This window comes from Crinia signifera, chromosome 11 (genome assembly GCF_055691185.1).
Source record: "Crinia signifera chromosome 11, ASM5569118v1, whole genome shotgun sequence".
NCBI lineage: Eukaryota > Metazoa > Chordata > Amphibia > Anura > Myobatrachidae > Crinia > Crinia signifera.
In genome coordinates, this window is record NC_139227.1 from 81207509 (window position 1) to 81226715 (window position 19207).

General features: G+C 43.8%; 1 protein-coding gene and 1 pseudogene across 1 annotated transcript in view; both read left to right on the forward strand.

The window, feature by feature from the left end:
- The window catches only part of TALDO1 (transaldolase 1), a 33899-nt gene extending 25277 nt beyond the window's left edge, over positions 1–8622 (forward strand). Inside the window, exons 4-8 of the mRNA XM_083165385.1 lie at positions 475–606; positions 1489–1664; positions 4165–4362; positions 5592–5737; positions 8436–8622. Of these exons, the coding sequence (XP_083021511.1) occupies positions 475–606; positions 1489–1664; positions 4165–4362; positions 5592–5737; positions 8436–8453 (670 nt within the window). The 3' untranslated portion in view covers positions 8454–8622. The remainder of the gene's footprint in view (positions 1–474; positions 607–1488; positions 1665–4164; positions 4363–5591; positions 5738–8435) is intronic.
- Positions 8623–12761: 4139 nt separating this feature from the next.
- On the forward strand, positions 12762–18852 carry LOC146045077 (G2/mitotic-specific cyclin-B1-like; annotated as a pseudogene).
- The last annotated feature ends 355 nt before the right edge of the window (positions 18853–19207 follow it).

Here is a 19207-nt window from a genome sequence, read left to right on the forward strand (position 1 = left end):
TTTGAGAATTTGCTATTCATATTGTAAGCCTCCTAGTGTCCCAAAAAATTAAAAGGAAGTTGAAATAATGATGTCAACATAAAGTAGACATATGGTCTATGTTAGTTATTCACTATTTTGAGTGGTAAGATTATTTGTCTCACAAGCAGAAAATTTAACATTTTGCAAATCGCTAAATTTTCCATTTTTTCACGATATTTTGGTATTTTTCACAAAAAAACACAGACTGTATCGACCCAAATTTACCACTAATTTGAAGTACAATGTGTCACGAAAAAACAATCTCAAAATCACTGGGATAAGTAAAAGCAAAAAAAAGTTATCCCCACTTAAGTGAGACATGTCAGATTTGAAAAAAAGGGCTCTGTCAGGAACGCAAAAACTGGCTCTGTCAGGAAGGGGTTAAGAGCTTTGCTTCCCTGGTTAAAGAATGACTGGTCTGACTCGGTGGCACTAACTTAATTTCTTCCTTAGACTGTCTTTTGATAAAGATGGGATGATTGACCGGGCCAAACGCATAATAGCACTTTACAAGGAGGCTGGTATTGACAAGAAGCGGATCCTGATAAAGCTGTCTTCTACATGGGAAGGAATACAAGCTGGAAAGTAAGACAATGACCTGTATAGCTGTGGTGGAATGTGGTTACTGTTGTAGACTTGTTCTTTCTCTGGTAGCAAAACAATAAGAACAAGTTATCTGTGGGGTGCTCAGTTTCTTGACGTGATCAGCAGCAAATAATTGGGGTGTCAATCCCCTATAAATGCATAAACTGATAAGAGGGGGAATGCTTTGCTCATAAATAATACAATATGATGTGATTTACAAATATAAACACTTTTTTTTTTTTTTTTTTTTTTTTTTAAGAAACCTCAATTACAGAAAATAATAAAAAATGCGCATATACACCCATATATAAAGGTGGTTTTAAAGTGCTTCTGGTTCACCAGTATGTCCCAAAAGTATAACATTCCTCCAGGGTAATGTAATGGAGGGATCCAGGTACCTCAATGTGCACTGGCTTTCCTCTGGTGAGATGGTAGGAGGTGTCGGCAGGCTGGATATACTGACCTCCATTGGTGCCAGTAGTTCAATGGCGGTAGCTCCTGGATAAAGTTTCTGCAGTGGTACAACAATAGCAGGACAATTAGTGGGTTGGGGTGAAAGGGTGAAGATAAGTCATGGGTAGCACTACAACCGTCACGTTTTGCTGTCTGAATTTGAACATTCTTATTGCCAGTGATGTGCATTCACCACCCAGCAAATGGGTCTGAATCGAGCACAAAGAATGAAGGTGAATGGTATAACAATCTGGTACTGAAACATGTATGCCTCCAACTGGAATACTCAAATCCTGTTATTTCAAAACATCGAAAATAATGGGAAGCATTGAATACCCACTAAGAGTTCAAAAATGGGGGATAATCTGACCACTGATTTGTTGTTCCCACTTGCATGGTTCCTGATCAGATACTTTCTGTACCCCGCAGGGTGCTGGAAGAAGAGTACGGCATACACTGCAACATGACCCTGCTGTTCTCCTTTGCACAAGCTGTGGCCTGCGCAGAGGCTGGCGTCACACTCATATCTCCATTTGTGGGGAGGATATTGGATTGGCATGTGGCAAACTCGGGCAAGAAGAGCTATGAGCCATCAGAGGATCCAGGTACGCTAGACCAGTTTTCTCTCGCTCGTAGTGTAATACAGCAATGGAACAATCCAGCAGAAATGTGTAATAGCTCTTGGTTGTGAGCGTTGTATATAACATTGTTACTGCTTAAACGGAGTCTTTTGGGTTCAGCAATTTTGCCTCAATATAGATGAAGGAACCCACATCCAAATAGACATGGTAGACTGAGTACCCTGACCTGTCAGTGACTGTCAGGAGACTTAAAGCTCTGTATAAAATAATGGCAGCATTGAAATGGAACATTTTCTAAGTAAGCAAATTTCCTGAGTCACTATGGCACTTAATCATGCATAGGAATGAGGAAGATCCCACAATTGTCTTCTCCTTGAAGCGATTGATTACACCAGCATGTAGCATATTGTGTGTAAATGCAGACAATGAATTCATATATGCAGCCCTGCCATGTGTACCACCCTACATGGGCGTTTAGGGGAAGGTGTACCTACATTAAAGGCGTTTTTATGCAAATGAAGCCCCTGCTGACTTGAGGACATGTGCGTAAATCCCTGTTAGTCTATACTTGGCAGCTATTATAGGCTAGGTACATATGCACACTGATTTACTATAATCCATGGGCATATTCTACCAATGAGTCACTTATTGCACAACTTGGCAATGCTACACGTGGGTAGCAAAATGCTGTTTGCATGCACAATTATAATGCCAGTTTTACCAACCATAGCATCAGCACCACAATGTGCAGCACCTCCCAGATTAGGGTCGCAAATGACTTCGCAGATGACTAGCCTGTGTCACATTTCTGTAGCTAGACCTAGTTACTATTGGGACGGAGGCTGAAGCTTCCTTGGAGAAGGCGGATACATTAAATATAGATTAACGTGGTGATGGGGCTATGAAGGCTGTGGTGTCATGTTAATTCATAGTGACCACAAGAATATAATACCTAGTGTCACTGTCATGGAGGGTCCTCTAGGAGAATGCAGCAGTAAGCTCAAGCTATAGAAGCTTGGCCAACAGTTACGTATGGATTAGCCAGCAGACAGGAATTTTACAATGTATAAACATGGGGTAGGGGGGAAATTGGGACAAAAACCTATGCACTGTAGAATACCTAACCAGTATTCAATTAATTGAAAAAGCGATGAAAAAAATCCACAATCTGACAGTTTTTGTGCCGCGGCACTGATTGACGGTGTGGAGGTGCTGCCCCTGAGAGTAAATTAGACAAGCAAAGAAAGGAGAAGAAAAAGTACTCTTTGTTTTGGGGGCACTCTTATTTAAAACTTAACGTTTAATTAGTATCTATAAAAATATTTTGGACATAATACAATACATACATAACACACAGGACATATACATATAACAAGTAATACTAGGTGAACGCTGTCGGTAAATGAGCAAATTTGTCTGGTTTTTAAATAAACCAGTTTTTGATCAGGGTTCACTTATGTAACTGCCAACTGGCAGTGAAAGATATATTAGAGAGACACCTCTGTACGGAGGGTGATCCGCGAATATCTCAAAATAGTTGACAATGTCTAAAATAGAAATGTTGTTTTAACACAAGACATTGTTGAGGGATATCTACAGCAATATCGACAGTTTTATAGTAATCTGGTATCACCTGGTGGTCTGTGAGATAGACTATTATTGTTGTGGAGGCCAAAGAAAGAGAAGAACAGGGTTGAAATAAGATTGTGTAAAGTGTATCCCTGCGGGAATATTACAATGCCTAATATATATTTAGATTTTTTTGATAAAATTATATCCCAGCCTTTACATATGATAGGCAGGAGGGATGATCTTGGTGTAGTTTCTATAGAAAAACAATCCTGCTCTACCAGGAACCTGATCCTCTTATAACTTAACATTGTATAATTCAAGTGCGCTGCCTGGAATGTTTAAAGGTCCGTACACACTGGACGACTATGCAGTGTATGGACAGTGATGACCGATATCATCGCTGGGGGGAAAAGCCGCTCAGTGCGTACAGAGTGGCATTCCCCCTGCCCGGCGCAGTCAGCAGGGAAGGACTGCTTTGCATAGTGCAGCGCTATGCAAAGCAGTCCTCAAAGCCACTCATCTGCTGGTAATGCTTTCCTGCAACAATGCGGGAGCGCGTGTCACCAGTCACTGCCGGGTTGTACACACTGGGCGGCTTTGAGCTGAAAGCGTTGCCCAGTGTGTGGGGTTTAAGAGTTGGGGACTATAAGGGTTTTCCCTGTGACAGTCTGACCTAGGTAATACCTATAGGCATAAGACTGGGTTACCTGATTTATTCCCAATTGTAAAAAGAATATGCTGGTGCTATATAAATGCTAGTGATATAGATATAGATAGATAGATATTTTCCAGCTTGCCATAACCCATGCTAATGTCATAAATAGGAGTCTGAGGTTGGCGGACCAGCATGCACACAACCTGTAGAGTGACCTCTATCCGATATTGGAGCTTCTTACAGGAGAACAAGATGTATTACACAGCTACAATCTGTCCCTTATGTGTTCCCTCGCAGGTGTGATAAGTGTTACCAAAATTTACAATTACTACAAGAAGTTTGGCTACAAAACCATCGTTATGGGCGCCTCATTCCGCAACACAGGAGAGATAAAGGCTCTGACTGGCTGCGACTATCTGACCATTTCCCCCAAACTTCTCGGAGAGCTCAGCAAGGATTATTCCAAGCTCACCCCTGCACTCACTGCTAAGGAAGGTAAACTGCTTCAGTCGCTGTGGAAATACAGTGCAGACATGTCTGTTGTCCTGTCTCAATGTGCAGCATAACTGTTTATGGCATAATGTTGGTTGTGACTTTCCTGTGGGAATTCCAAACGTGGAAATGTTTTACAGGTCTCGCATAACCCAGAGTTACAGCATGGGAGGAGAGAAGCACTCATATGCTGGGATATAATTGTAGGAAACCTTAGTCAGCTGGTGCTTAATGGTCTGTATTTCGTACTATTTTAAAGAGTTTAATTACACGGGGCACATGAACATTGTAGACCACTTCTTTCAGTGAATGCCGTCCTTTCCATTATTTGAAAGGACAGCGCTCTCTAAAAAGTTATGTACAAGGCTCATGTGTCCCGAGTAAAACTCTTTAATATAGTATGAGTTTCCCTAAGAAGGTACAATCACTACTTTTTGCCCACTTTACCAATATTAGAAGGGACCAGTGCTGACCATCTTTTTTTGGTCTGTATTTGGTGGCTGTGTGGAAAGCATGGTGTCTGCTTATCAACTAATGAGAGCCAAAGTCGGGAAGAGATTTATATCCAATGGGAAACATTACAAAGTCTTTTATCTGTTGTGTGATTTAACTGGTTCCAAATATGCAAAAGGTTTTCAGAAATATTCATGCATTTGCACCTTTTAAATAGAGGATTGAAAAAAATGTTTTAAGTAGCAAAAAACTTCAGCTGCCTCACCAGAACAACCAAATTATCGAATATCTAAATGATGGCATTAAGCCCAGTTCTTATTGCCATAGGTTCTTCAATCTTTCTATATAGATGTGGTGTTCAGACATAGTACATGTTTGCTTTAGCAGTGTGCTGCAATAGTGCCATCTTGTGGTAAGAGTTGGATACTTCAAGTAATGCATCTTTCAACTAGTCCCCCAGTAGGTTAAGTCTGTCACTTCCTAGTCTGAATAGGAATGTTACATTCTCCCTTAGTGCTAGGAAACTTGGTTAACGCAGATAGCTAATCGGTGCCAGATAAAACCATAGGCAGTTAAATTGAAAGGGGGAACTGGAGATATTAATCTAAGTTTTTTTGATTCTACCCACAAACCATTTTACTGAACACATCCTATTCATTCTGCTCCACACACTTTTTTTTTTTTTTTTTTTTAAGATCTGTTCCTGGTGTCACGGTGCAATTGGCTAGTGCCTTATATTTTTTGTGGCTGAATATGATCATTTGTATCTGTCTACACAGCTCAGGCCTGCAAACTAGAGAAGATCTCGCTGAATGAGCAAGCGTTCCGCTGGCTGCACAATGAAGATCAGATGGCTGTGGAGAAGCTATCTGATGGTATTAGGAAGTTTGCTGCTGATGCCATCAAGCTGGAAACTATGTTACAGGTTTGTGACCACTTTAAAAATGGGCAGTTCTCAACCAGTGTATGTCCCTTTCTTCTTTGCCCTCCAATTTTTATTTATGTGATTATGAATAATCAAATTTATAAAAAAATGCAATGGTTTTTATTGATATTTGTGTACAATTATATGCACACTGTGTTTAGTCTTAAGTGTTAACTTTACACTCCACTGCCTTATTTAAAAAAAAATTTACCGTCGGAACTTCATATGCACAGTCTTAAGTTATTTAATGTAGGTGAGACTGTCTGTATAACTGCGCTGGCTTGGTTCTTGTCAGCACATACCCATTTACAGCAGGAGGCCAATGAGATATTGGGTAACTACTAATCGACATATAAAAAGTTGACTTAAAAAAAAAAAAACCTGACCTTTTCATACTTTACCATCCCAGTGGGCATAGTTAGATGCGGAACACTGACTGTTCATGTCTACTTATGTCATCAGACGCAGAAAACCTGTAAAACTAATGTAGACACTTTGTCCATGTTGACCAGTCATACCATAACCCTGCAAATGTTCGTAGCAGTCAGTCTACAGTGATTCTCCGACCACAGTAGGCCCTTTCTTCTAGCTTCAGAAGTTTTTAACTGAGGCCTATGCACTGGATGCCGTGATGGTGGACTTGCTGTGCTACTTTCTGCTCCATATATTGAAAAAAAGAGCGCTAGTGATAATGTGTATGTATCATGCTATAGTAAATATTACTGAGTGGAATGATTTTTAGATATCGAGTGGTACCTGTAAGGAAAAAAATGTAGTTAAAATAATGTTTACACTTTTGGGGAGACAGTGATTTTAAGAACAATTTACTGCGTGCGGTAGCTTCCCCTATCTCACCCTGTGTAATCTCCGTGCCGTGTCTAGCTGGTTTATAGATGTAACATCAGCTGTGTGGACGAGGTAGATTGAAGGACTGCCATCTCCAGCAGTTACTTACCGTGAGAATGCTGGCTGAACCACGAGTCTGTGGCAGCCGGTTTGTTGGTGTTGCGTCCGTTGCCGATAACCGGAAGTCCGGCGGCTCGCTCAAGGATAAACGCTCTTAAAAACTTGCTGAACTTTAATACAGCAAAACACAAAACGTCGGAAATATTTGTCCCGCCTATTTCTGACATTTCGTATTTTGCTGTACTAAAGTTCAGCAAGTTTTTAAGAGCGTTTTATTTATCTTTGAGCGAGCCGCCGCTGGACTTCCGGGCAACGGACGGAACACCAACAAACCGGCTGCCACGGACGCGTGGTTCAGCCAGCTTTCTCACTGAAGGACTTCCATCTCCAGCAGGTACTTTCCATCTACCTCGTCCACACAGCTGATGTTACATCTACAAACCAGCTTGAAAGACACGGCACGGTGATTACACAGGGTGAGATAGGGGAAGCTACCGCACGCAGTAAATTGTTCTTAAAATCACTGTCTCACCAAAAAGGTGTAAACATTTTAACTACATTTTTTTCCTTACAGGTACCACTCGATATCTATAAATCATCCCAATCAGTAATATTTAATATAGCATGATACATACACATTATCACTAGCGCTCTTTTTTTCAATATCAATTTCTTTTATAAGAGCAGCTTAATTGGTTAGCGCAGAGCCATAAAAACTCTAACTTTCTGCTCCACCTATAAGCAGAGTGTCTACATATGTAGTACTGGGGTGTGTAGTTCAGCAACGGCTGGAGGGCCATTGGTTCCCCATCCCTGCTGTAGTCAGAGGTCACTGCAGGGTGAGGTCTTGAGACCTCCAGAAGCCTCTTACAGGCACTAGTCACAGGAACCAAATTTTAATACCTGGTCCACCTTGCAGGCGGAACAAAAGCTCTGAATAGGAGATGCCTGCATGCGGTGTATTGCTGACTTTCACAGATGGTAGTTATGTCCCACTGGAGGGGAGAGATGTGGCACACCGTTGCACTGATGACGCAGACTAGTTGGCACATTGGGGGGTTTTCAGACCTGAGCACTGGGCTGCTAATTTGTAGAGCCCTGTGATCGGGTAATTGCCACCAAGCCAGAGGGAAATCCCACCCTGTGCAAGCTTGCATAAATTATGCAGCCTTGCTATTGGCTGCAAATCCTTTAGCAACCGTTTACCATGGAATGATTTCCCCAGTGTGTGCGCAGTCTGCGTTGCCCAGTGCGATAGAAACAGGCTGATAGTGGCTGGAAAACACTTGGGCATGCTTGTGTTTTCCTGGACACTCCTCAAAAAATGGCCAGTTACCACCCCTGAAATGCCAGCTTCCTGTCAATCGACATGCATATGGCTTGCGATTAAAAAAACTAAAAAAAAAGTTGTGGGATGTTATCACTGGGTTGCCTTGCATATGTTCAATAATCGCCCAGCCAGCAATCAGGTCTGACTAAACCCTGCAGTGCCAGAGTTTGCTTTCCAGCAATAAAAAAAATCTGGGTTTTATTGCAGGATGGCCTCACATGTGAGCTGTATGCATGTGCAGTCACCCCAGCCTGCAAATTCACAGCTGTGTGATCAGGTCTGAATAACCCCCACTACTCGGCGGTGTCTCAAGGCCCACAATTGGGAGTCATTGCTATATGGAAGGTTAGGTTGAGCTTTAATGAACATTTAAACTGGAATTATACTGCAAAGGGAGGATATGAAGCTGAATGCTATTGGTCACTTATGATACGATATACTAATGTGTGCTTGTATCTACAGGGCAGGCTCGGAAAGTAACTGCAGCAGTTCCCGAACTACGAATCTTCGTCGACCATTCCTCTCCTGTAACGGGAATGCACCTGCAGTCCTGCATTATCCACATTGTAACATTGCCATTTTACAAACTGTTTTTTAAATTCTTTTTGTATGTTCTAAAGCACTGAATAAACCTGGCATCTCCCGTAAACGGTCGTGTAACTTATTTTTGGGTTTTCGTTAACCTGAGCAAAAATTCTTATTTGCTAAATATTCAAATTGACAAAATTGGTTCTTCTAACTACTGTATAAGCAGCAGTGAGTGTGGCCAGCAGAAAAAAATGTATTTAAAGACCATGGGGGGTTTTCAGTAGGTTATTTTCCGCCGGCATTGAAGGCAGATTCCGACAAAATAGATCCCACTTAAAACAAGTCTGATCTGTTTTGTTGGAAACTGCCACGGCTTGTGTAATTCATGGCAGTTTTCAGCAGCACAGCCACTTTCTGACAACAGGCAGAACATTGAATTCTAGCTGTTGCGTTTCAGTAGATTTGGGTGAAAAAGGGACCAGTATTCTGAATGATGAGACGTTCTAACAGTCAGAATCCCATATTAAAGGCCGAGCTCGTGACCTCCTGCGCCCACCCAGCCGGTCCTGGCCAGAGACCCGGGTGCTCTGCTGCCCCCCCGGGCTCCCGCTGAGCCGCAGATCGCTGCCCGCAGAGCAGCAGGTCTCTCTGTGGGCCCCACTCAATCGCGGCCTGATACTAGGCCGAAGCCTGGGGTGGGACCCGGACCCCGGCCCTGTGGTACAGGCGGCGCGGAGCCCTGCATTAGTAACCCATTTGGAGGGTAACCCTGGACAAGGACCTCGGAGTGTCTGAAACACTCCAGACGCCCAAAAGCCTCCCCCTCCACCTGGTGAGCCTGAGCACAGTACCTGCAGGGAGAGAATCCCTCCCTGCCTGGATCAGAAGCCATCTTGGGATCCCACTGCTGCCTGAGTAAGGTAACACTGCCATACAGTGACTTTGCGAGCTTTGCCTGTGCTTCCCCCCTGCTTCATGCTCTCACTGGGGTTTGGAGAGCTTGCCCCTGCTGACATAAAGATCCTGTAGCCTCCAACATGCTGCCCTAACCTATATGCCTGTAACTCCCCACCACCACAGCTGATACACATCAATCCGCTCCATTCACCTCTCTCCCCGCCCATCTCTGCCCCCGACGGTGCTCTCTGCTTCCCTGATGCCTCCTACCCCTGCGGCAGTGCCGCCAGTAAGCCTGTATCTAAATCTCCCAGTATGGCAGGCCGCCCTGGACAACCCCCTCAGCCACATCCTAGTACCCCAGTCACTGCCGGGACCCCTCCCACACCCTCGGTCGACACCTCTCTGGATGAGCCCATCACTGTCCAAGATGCTTCCCCTATCTCACCCTGGCATATGCTGGCATAACGTCATCTATACGGGAACTGAAACAGGATGTACATGAGTTAGGTGACCGTACAGACCACCTTGAGGCGAAGATGGGAGAGATGGTGACCTCCCATAACAATCTGATATCCGCCCACGATGCGACTCAATCTGAACTAGCCATGCTCCATGATAAGCTGGCGGATATCGAAGACCGGGACAGGCGTGATAACAAAGATCCGTGGGATCACAGAAACGATTCGCCCAAACGATTCGCCCATCTGAGCTTGAGAGCTTTGCCAGGGACCTGTTCCAAAGATTGCTCCCGGACCTTCCATCCTCCCAACTTCTAATTGATGAATGCGATCAATTGCCCAAACCACGCAACGCCCCGGATGACTCCCCGAGAGACACCATCTTAAGGCTTCACTACTTTCAGAATAAGGAACGCCTTCTAAGAGCCTCACGGGACCCCGATCTACTCTCCTCGGTCCTGAACCCCCTGCAGCTATATGGAGACCTCTCCGCAACTACCCTGCAAAACGCAGATCTTTCTCGGCCCTCACTACAGCCCTACAGCAAGCCTCCATCCCATACAAGTGGGGCTTTATTTCAAGCTAATAGTCACCAAAGATGGATTGACGGCTGTGCTACGCTCTCTAGATGAAGGCCTGAAAATGCTAGATCTATGGCAAATCCCTTATTCTTCTGACCCGCCGAAGTCTGCATCTTCGCTCAGACAAGATTGGTCCAAAACCCCTTAATAATGACCCCCTAGAAACGTCAAGGTTACATTTAGACCCAACATCTACCATTGGTCTTACTGTGGTTCACCCACTCTTACCGCCCAGCTGCTGACACTGGCCTTCTGTGTTGAATTGGGACCACGTAACTATGTTTTTCTTTTCACTATTACTCAGTATGGGTGTGTTGACATTCTTTGTGCCGTTTTGTTTTTGTTTTTTGCAAATGCTATGTTTTCGGAATTACTTTCATGCTCAGGACAGCTACCCCATTACTCTGCACTACTGAGTGACTTCTGACACCCCTGTCCCTCCTGGGTGGTATACCATACTGCATTTGTTGTCACATGGGTATTCATATATTGACGTATCTATGTGCATATACATATACTTTTCTATTTTTTTCTTGACAAGTGTATCTTTTTTTTTTTTTTTTTTTTTTTTTTTTCAATGTTCCTGGTGGTGAACAATGCCGCTACCCCACAATTTTCGCCACACTGTTTTGTGGCCTACATGACTCTCATGCTAGATTTATTTCTGTTTGTTTACTTTTTTTCCCATGCCCCCCAGTCCCCCCCCCCCCCCCTTTTCCCTCACAGGGTATTTATTTTATCTCTGCTTAAATGTCAATGATGTTTGGTCACACTTATGCCAATTCCCCCCTATTACATAACCATGCCGCAGTTTATGTCTATTAATGCTAAAAGATTGACTTTATTTCTTCCTCTTAAACTGCTGACCCTCTAGGACATGGGTCCTCAAACTGCGGCCCTCCAGATGTTGTGAAACTACAAATCCCAGCATGCCTTGCCACAGTTTTAACACTCCCTTATAGCAAAACTGTGGCAAGACATGCTGGGATTTGTAGTTTCACAACATCTGGAGGGCCGCAGTTTGAGGACTCATGCTCTAGGAAGATATCTTATACTGACCGAAACATTAGATGGCAAGTCGGTCACCATAGCTTCTGTATACGCCCCAAACACAGGCCAGCTTCGCTTTTTCAGGAAATTCCTTAACACTGTCCAAAAAGCAGCTGCAGGCCAGGTAATCATCCTCGGTGACTGTAACTTAGTACTAGACCCCAAAATGGACAGAACCGACCCTGTCGGTCAAGCCCACTCTTCACACTCACTACACACCTCTAAGGCCTTTGGGCTCCTATTATTGGAATTCAGTATGTTTGACGCCTGGTGAGCCTTACACCCCACGACGAGAGATTACACTTTCCACTCCCGGGTCCACCACTCATACTCCAGAATAGATTATATGTTTTTAGACAAATGGTCCTTACAACAAATTCGCAAAGCCAATATGCTCCCTATAACTTGGTCAGATCACGCCCCCCTTGTTGCAACATGGGACCTTACCCATAAAATCCCAGCCACTAGACCCTGGAGATTTAATAATTTCCTATTGTCTTCAGTGGAAGCTACACAAACAATCCAAGCCTCTTTGAATGACTTCCTCAAACATAACGACCCTGATGATACCTCCCCTATCAACTTTTGGTGTGCCCTTAAGGCAGTAATACGTAGGACTGTCATTCAAATAACCTCCAGACTTAAGCATCAGGAAAGGGCGACTCAGAAATCCTTGGAGAATCAAATTCTTACACTAGAGGGTAGACATAAATTAGATCCCAATAACTCCTCCCTTTTCTGAGATCTAGTGAAGCTCAGAACTGAATTGGAGGCTTACACGCAACGCAAGGTGAACGCAAATATTGCCAGACTGAACCAAAGATTCTATGTAGAACGAAATGGGGCATCCTGACTTCTAGCTAGGAAACTGAAAGGCAAACAAATAAGGGCTTCAACTAAAACGCTATATAACACTGCCGGTGCCAAACTTAATAATCCACTGGATATTGCCAACGCCTTCGCAGAGTACTATGCCCGTCTCTACAATCTAGTTGAGGATGACAGCGTCTCCCAGCCCTCCCCAGAGTCCACATCGGCCTTCCTCTCTAATATATCCCTCCCTACCCTCTCAGCCCAATCCATCGACTCTCTAAACGCCCCCTGGATGGAGGTAGAAATTCGTACCGCCGTCAAATCGCTGAAAAAAAGACAAAGCTCCCGGCCCAGACGGCTTCTCAAATAATTACTACACTGCTTTCCAACCTACCCTTACCCCAGTACTCTTGCGTGTGTTCGAGTCAGGGACTTCACTAGGTGCGTTCCCCTCAGAAATGCATGAGGCCCGTATTATCACCATATTAAAACCGATTAAAGATCCTTCATATCCCCAAAAGTACCGGCCTATAGCTCTGCTGAACACCGATATTAAACTATACGCCAAACTAATTGTGAATAGATTGAATCCTCTGCTTCCTAGCTTAATTCACACAGATCAAGTTGGTTTTGTTCCAGGTCCTCAAGGACCAGGTAACACCCGGAGAGCTCTGGCTGTCTTAGAACATTATATCCGCTCTGGTTCCTCCCTGGTAACACTTTCCCTAGACGCTGAGAGCCTTTGATAGGATCCATTGGGGCTACATGAAGGCAGTCTTACTTAAGTATGGTTTTTCAGGCCGTTTCCTCCACGCTATTTTATCTCTACTCATCCCCTAGTGCCCGAGTCTCTAGTAATGGTTTCCTATCCTCCCTATTCCGAATTAGCAATGGCACCAGACAAGGTTGTCCACTTTCCCCCTTAGTGTTTGTTTTAGCGACGGAAACCCTTGCTGAACATATCCGTACCTCCCCTCTCCTTACTGGCCCAATCATTAATGGTTCACACCATAGAATTTGTTTGTTCGCGGACGATGTCCTACTTTTCCTGACGGACCCGGTGTCGTCCCTCCCAGAGTTGCATAACATTCTCCGGAACTACTCATCGGCCTCGCTTTCTCTGGTCGCTGATGAAAAGGATACACTGAGCAATATATCTCCCTGTGTGTACGCACCTTTACACTTTATTTGTTGGAAGTCTCAGGAGGCCAGGTCTGGGCTGTACGGGGGATGACCAAGCTCCTGGACACCTTCATGGGTCAACTAATTCAGCACTCCATAATTCTTCTGTCAAGTCAATGTGTGTTTTAAATAAAACGAAATAGGTGCAAAACTCAGCACCATAAGTACTTACACACACCGATTTCAACATGTAGTAAGCATCTACTTGGTGGCATATCTACTGTAATGGGGCTTACATGTAGCGTTATACAGGCATTTCTAGGATCTCGCTAGATGCCTCTACATCGCTCCGTGTGTAGGGGGCATAGCGATGCGCAGCCCCACGTGTCGCTATTGCCCAGGGATTAAATCTGTCAGGGCCAGTGTCCTCACTGGAAAATGCTAGCCCTGAGAGATCGCTTATCACACGTTGCTGTGTGCAAACGATCATGCTGAAGCGTTCTGATTAATGTAGCATCACTCAGAGCGCTTCAGCATCGCTACATGCGTAGGGCCATTAAGGACCGTATTTAATGCGAGCAGCGGAGAGGGGGTGTTTGTACAGCGAGGAAAAGCCCCGCTCCCGCATTCTATGTTCTGGTAAAATCCTCGCTGTCAGGATAGCAAGGATTCCCCTGAGCGGCGTGGTTTACCATTTTGACCGCTGAAAAACAGCGAGGTGGAAATGGCGAGTGAAGGGGGGTGTCGGTTAAATACTGACCCGCGACTTATCGGCGCTGCTCGCTATTTGGCATTGAATAAATCCCTAAGTCTGACAGCTTGTTGCAGTGCATGGCTGTACTGTACCTTCCGCATGGGGCATACTGCCACAGGGCACTCCTGTAGGCTGCAACTGGGAACAGCACACTGCTACCTTTGGTAAAGCTGTTTTGACAATGCGAAACGTGTTAGACCTTACCTGCATCTTGAATTTTGGACCTTGAGCTGATCCGGACCAGCCCCATACGTCACCATCCTCAGCTGATCCACTGTGCCTGGAAAGGAATATCCTGCCTTTTGCAACTGCCATACCTGCCCAAGTACTTCCTCTATGGTGGACTGTACATTTGCCCAGCCCGGTTTTGTACACAAAGAATAGGAGACATACTGGAACAATCGGCAATTCCTATATTCATGTGATATTAGTCATTGACTACCTGGGGCGTTCTAGGAACGAACAAAACTTCTTTTTTTTTTTTTTTTTTAAACAAATTTTTATTTTTTATTTTGCAGAGAAAAACAGTTATACACTTGAGCAGATAGTTCCGTTACAAATAATTGTAACATCAGATAAAGTTGGTGTAAGAACGTTTGAATAAAGAAATACAGATTAACAATAACATAAAAAAAATGTAGTTAGCAGAATCCAGGGATGGGGGAGGAATTGAGGGAACACCAGGGGGACCATATCTTGTGAAAAGTAGAGACGGAGTCATTTTGTAGACAAGTAATGTATTCCATTGAAGCTACAAAATTGTTTCAGTAATGGAGAGCTGTCTTAGATGGCACCTAAGCACACTTCCAGTGTCTGGCAGTCAAGGTTTTAGCGGCATTACAAATGTGGACAATAAGCTTGTCCTGGAATTAAATGACATTTGGGGATGGGGTGTTTAGTAATACAACTGTGGCTGACTGTGTGAGGGGTGTGCTGAGTAGTAGAGTTATCAGTGACCATACTGTAGCCCAAAAGGTCTAAATTATTGGGTATGCCCACCAAGTGTGATAAAACGTACCAACTTGGCCACAGTTCCTCCAGCATAGGTCAGACGCCGAGGGAAACATGGCATGTAGCCGAGATGGGACCCGGTACCAGCGTGGATAAACCTTATAACGTCGCTTTGGTAGCTACGCTAATGGAGGCCTTGGAGGTTCTAGTTTGCATGACAGGCCAATCCTCCTCAGCTTTGGAGTTTGGAAGGTCCTTTTGCCATGCTATTTTGTGTGGTTCTCGGCTTGTAGGGACAGAGGTCAGAACATTGTTGTACAAGAAAGAAATGTTGGCCCGTCGGCCCACTCGGATAGAACAACTTTACAACCAAAGACTATCGTGTTAATGATGTATACATTTTCCCTAATTGGGTATAATAAATGCTCATAACCTATTATCAAGATTGGCTTTTTACCTTTGTATTTTATCATGAAATGTTTATGCTTTTTAAAATCGGTCCAATTGAATTCTATAGATTCTCTCTATCTATATATATATATATGTGTGTGTGTGTGTGTGTGTGTGTGTGTGTATATATATATATATATATATATATATGTATGTATGTATGTATGTATAACTGTTGAAGCGCCGCTGCCCTCCTTTCACTTTTGCATTTATATATCCGGGACAGACTATCCTGGTTTTAAGCAGCTGCTGGCTGAAGCATAATTAAACTTTTAAAAACATTTTTGTACAATCTTCCTTTTTTTATTTACTTATTTGTTTTAAATAAGATTACCCAGACACATATTTGAGTATCAGTGAAAGTATGAGAACGGTGATGGATACGTGTCACTCATGCATACAGACCTTTATTATCAGGTTCTATGTTATGTGAACTGACCTTACATTAAATACTTACAAGTTATACTGTGTGCCTGTTTAGTCGTTGTTCCTACTGTAGGTTACTGTACATTTACCACTGCTGAAATGTCATCTGAGAGGCCAATAGGCTGAGACATGCCAGCTGTATACAAGGAATGTGGGAGGTCTGGTCTTCGCATTTCATGCCATCTGACAATGTATATATTAGTAAGCAGGATTACAGGGCCTAGAAATACAGTACTCTTGTCATGACCTGTTATCCATCCCCAGAACTAAGCAGCTCCTACAGTATATACATGTGCATACCCTTCAACATGACCCATTCCATTAGGTACAAAATGCTCTGTTTCTGGACTTCCCTCTTAATGTAGGATTGCCATCAGATGTGCTGAACTACTTCATTCATAAGAAAGGTGTTTCACCACCGGTGGTGGCAATCATAAACTAAGAGGGGAATACACCAGCAGAGCATTTTGTACCTAATGGGTCATGTTGGAAGGTCTGCATGTGGCAGGTGCTTTGCCTCAAATGTAACAGCCTGCCATCTTGTAATCTACATCAGTGGTTCTCAACCTCGGTCCTCAGGGACCCCCAACGGTGCACGTTTTGCAGGTCATCTCACAGATACACAGGTGCACTAATTACTCACTGGCACATTTTAAAAGATTTAAAGAAATGACCTGCAAAATGTGCACTGTTGGGGGTCTCTGAGGACCGAGGTTGAGAACCACTGATCTACATGATATATGTATGTGTGTGTGTGTGTGTGTGTGTGTGTGTGTGTATATATATGTATATGTAGAAGAAATAGCAGGCAGGCGGCGGCACTCCAAGGGTTTTTATTCGTGCAAAAACGAAACGTTGGAGATTTTTTGCACGAATAAAAACCCTTGGAGTGCCGCCGCCTGCCTGCTATTTCTTCTACAATACTGATCCGGAGGGCACCCAGGTATATATCTATCAGTGTTGGAGTGCCGATCCGCCTCACCTCTCTATATGTATATGTATATGTATATAGTATCCCAAACGGATGTCACTCAGCAAAAAAAGCAGACAAAGAAGATAGTATCTTTAGCCAACGTTTCAGGGCTTTGGCCCTTTTATCAAGACTTGATAAAAGGGCCAAAGCCCTGAAACGTTGGCTAAAGATACTATCTTCTTTGTCTGCTTTTTTTGCTGAGTGACATCCGTTTGGGATACTGTAAACTTCATTGTTTGGATGAGCACCAGATCCAGCTGCCTATACAATAGTGCCAGTCAATTTGGGACTATCTATATATATATATATATATATATATATATATATATATATATATATATATATATAATCATCTGATGCATGTTCCATTGCTCTCTAGGATGCCCAGGCAGTGAGGCCAAACTATGTCCAAGGCCAGGAGGTCACAGGCAACACGTGACAATCCTTGTAGACTGGTTGGTCCAGGTGCGGATGAAATTCCGCTTGTTGCAAGAAACCATGTTTGTGACTATTGGAATAATTGACCGGTTATTGCAGGTAACTGCTCTCTGGGTGGGCGCAGAGCTTGTAATGAAAATGTCTTTGCCTATGTAACATTCAACTACTCTACAGGAGCACCCAGCTCCCAAAAATCAGCTACAACTTGTGGGGGTGATTTCCATGATCCTTGCTGCTAAATATGAAGAAATATATCGACCTGAGACAGGAGACTTCACCTGTGTGATAGACCACACCTACACTATTGATTATTCACGGCCCGTTCGACATAGCAGTGTGGGCAGGGGTAGTGGGGCAGCGGCTACGGGTTATTGCCCATGGGAGCTTCCAGCATTTCATGGGCGTTCACATGGAAATGCGCTAGTTATGTGGGTGCCCGTACAAGAACCCTGCAAAACGTCCATTCGCATGCGTTCGGGGAGATTCGCTGTGCGTGCGGCGTTTTGATGACCCGCAAAGCTGCAAATTTTGCAGCTTTGCGGGTCAATTCGAATGAGGGCCCAAGGCTCAAGATAATCCATGTCCTATAGTTTGCAATTGGCAGGCCTCTTCCCCTGCACTTCCTCAGGAGGTCTTCCAAAATTGGGGAGGTACTGCCCACTTTAGTTTAATCAGATCATGCTATGTAGATCTGAAAGCAGAACTCGGCTACAAGCAAAACATTAGTTCAAAGTCACTCTGACCTAGACCATAGCATTGGACACTAAACATCTATAATTCCAATGTATATAGCACGTAACAGCAAATGTGATGACCCTTACCTGTTCCTGCCCATTGAAGCTTAGTATGAATGTTATATAAACTACAGCAGGTGTGGGCAATGTATGCTGCTCCAGGTGCTAGGGAACTACACATTCCAGCATGCCTTGTCGTACACAAATGACAAAGGGCAGTAAACATTGTAGGATGTGGTGGTCTGCATTAGCTGGTCTGCTGCATAATCCCTACATGGCGATATTCACCAGGTGCCACTTTAGTCCATGGAGAATGAGCATACAAGGGCTATATATAATTAAATGGCGATAAGTGGGTTCCCATAGTTCTAGTTGAGTTTTGTAGATATGGAAGACTTGTTCATAAGCATCACTTTCTCGGGTCACTGCAGAGCAGCACAGTTTGGCAAAGTATCTGATGGAGCTGATCATAGTAGACTATGAGAAGGTGCATTCCCCTCCTTCCCAAATAGCAGCTGCAGCTTCATGCTTGTCATTCAAAGTCTTCAATGCCAGTGAATAGGCGAGTCTCACTTTGGGTCTGTATGTAACACTGGATCTATGGGGACTGCAAATATGCTGGAGAATCCTAAATATCCTTGTGTCTTCAGACTCCAACACTGCAGCACTACATGGCCTACTCTGAACTGATTAACAAATAACCATTTTGGTTGAAACAAATGTTGCTCAATCTTTGAAATTACTTTGCTAATGCCCAAAATGTCCAGGCATTATGTTCTTAGTAATGTTGAGTACTAGGGATTTATTAGTACATAGCAGGATGTCTACTAAAAAGCTCCTCCTGTGGTGACATTGCACTTAGCCACTTTAATTGAATGTGCAAGGCTTTCCTTCAATGTATCTTAACAGTCCAGGAGTCCAGGTCTTAGGGCAGCCATGTACTACTGTGATTGTGTATGGCAGCATTGTATGGCCATCTGATTCCCCCCCCCCCTTCCCCCCGAACGGGTGAAACCTGCCCAAATCACTGTAGTGTAATGCCTTGAGAAAATTTCG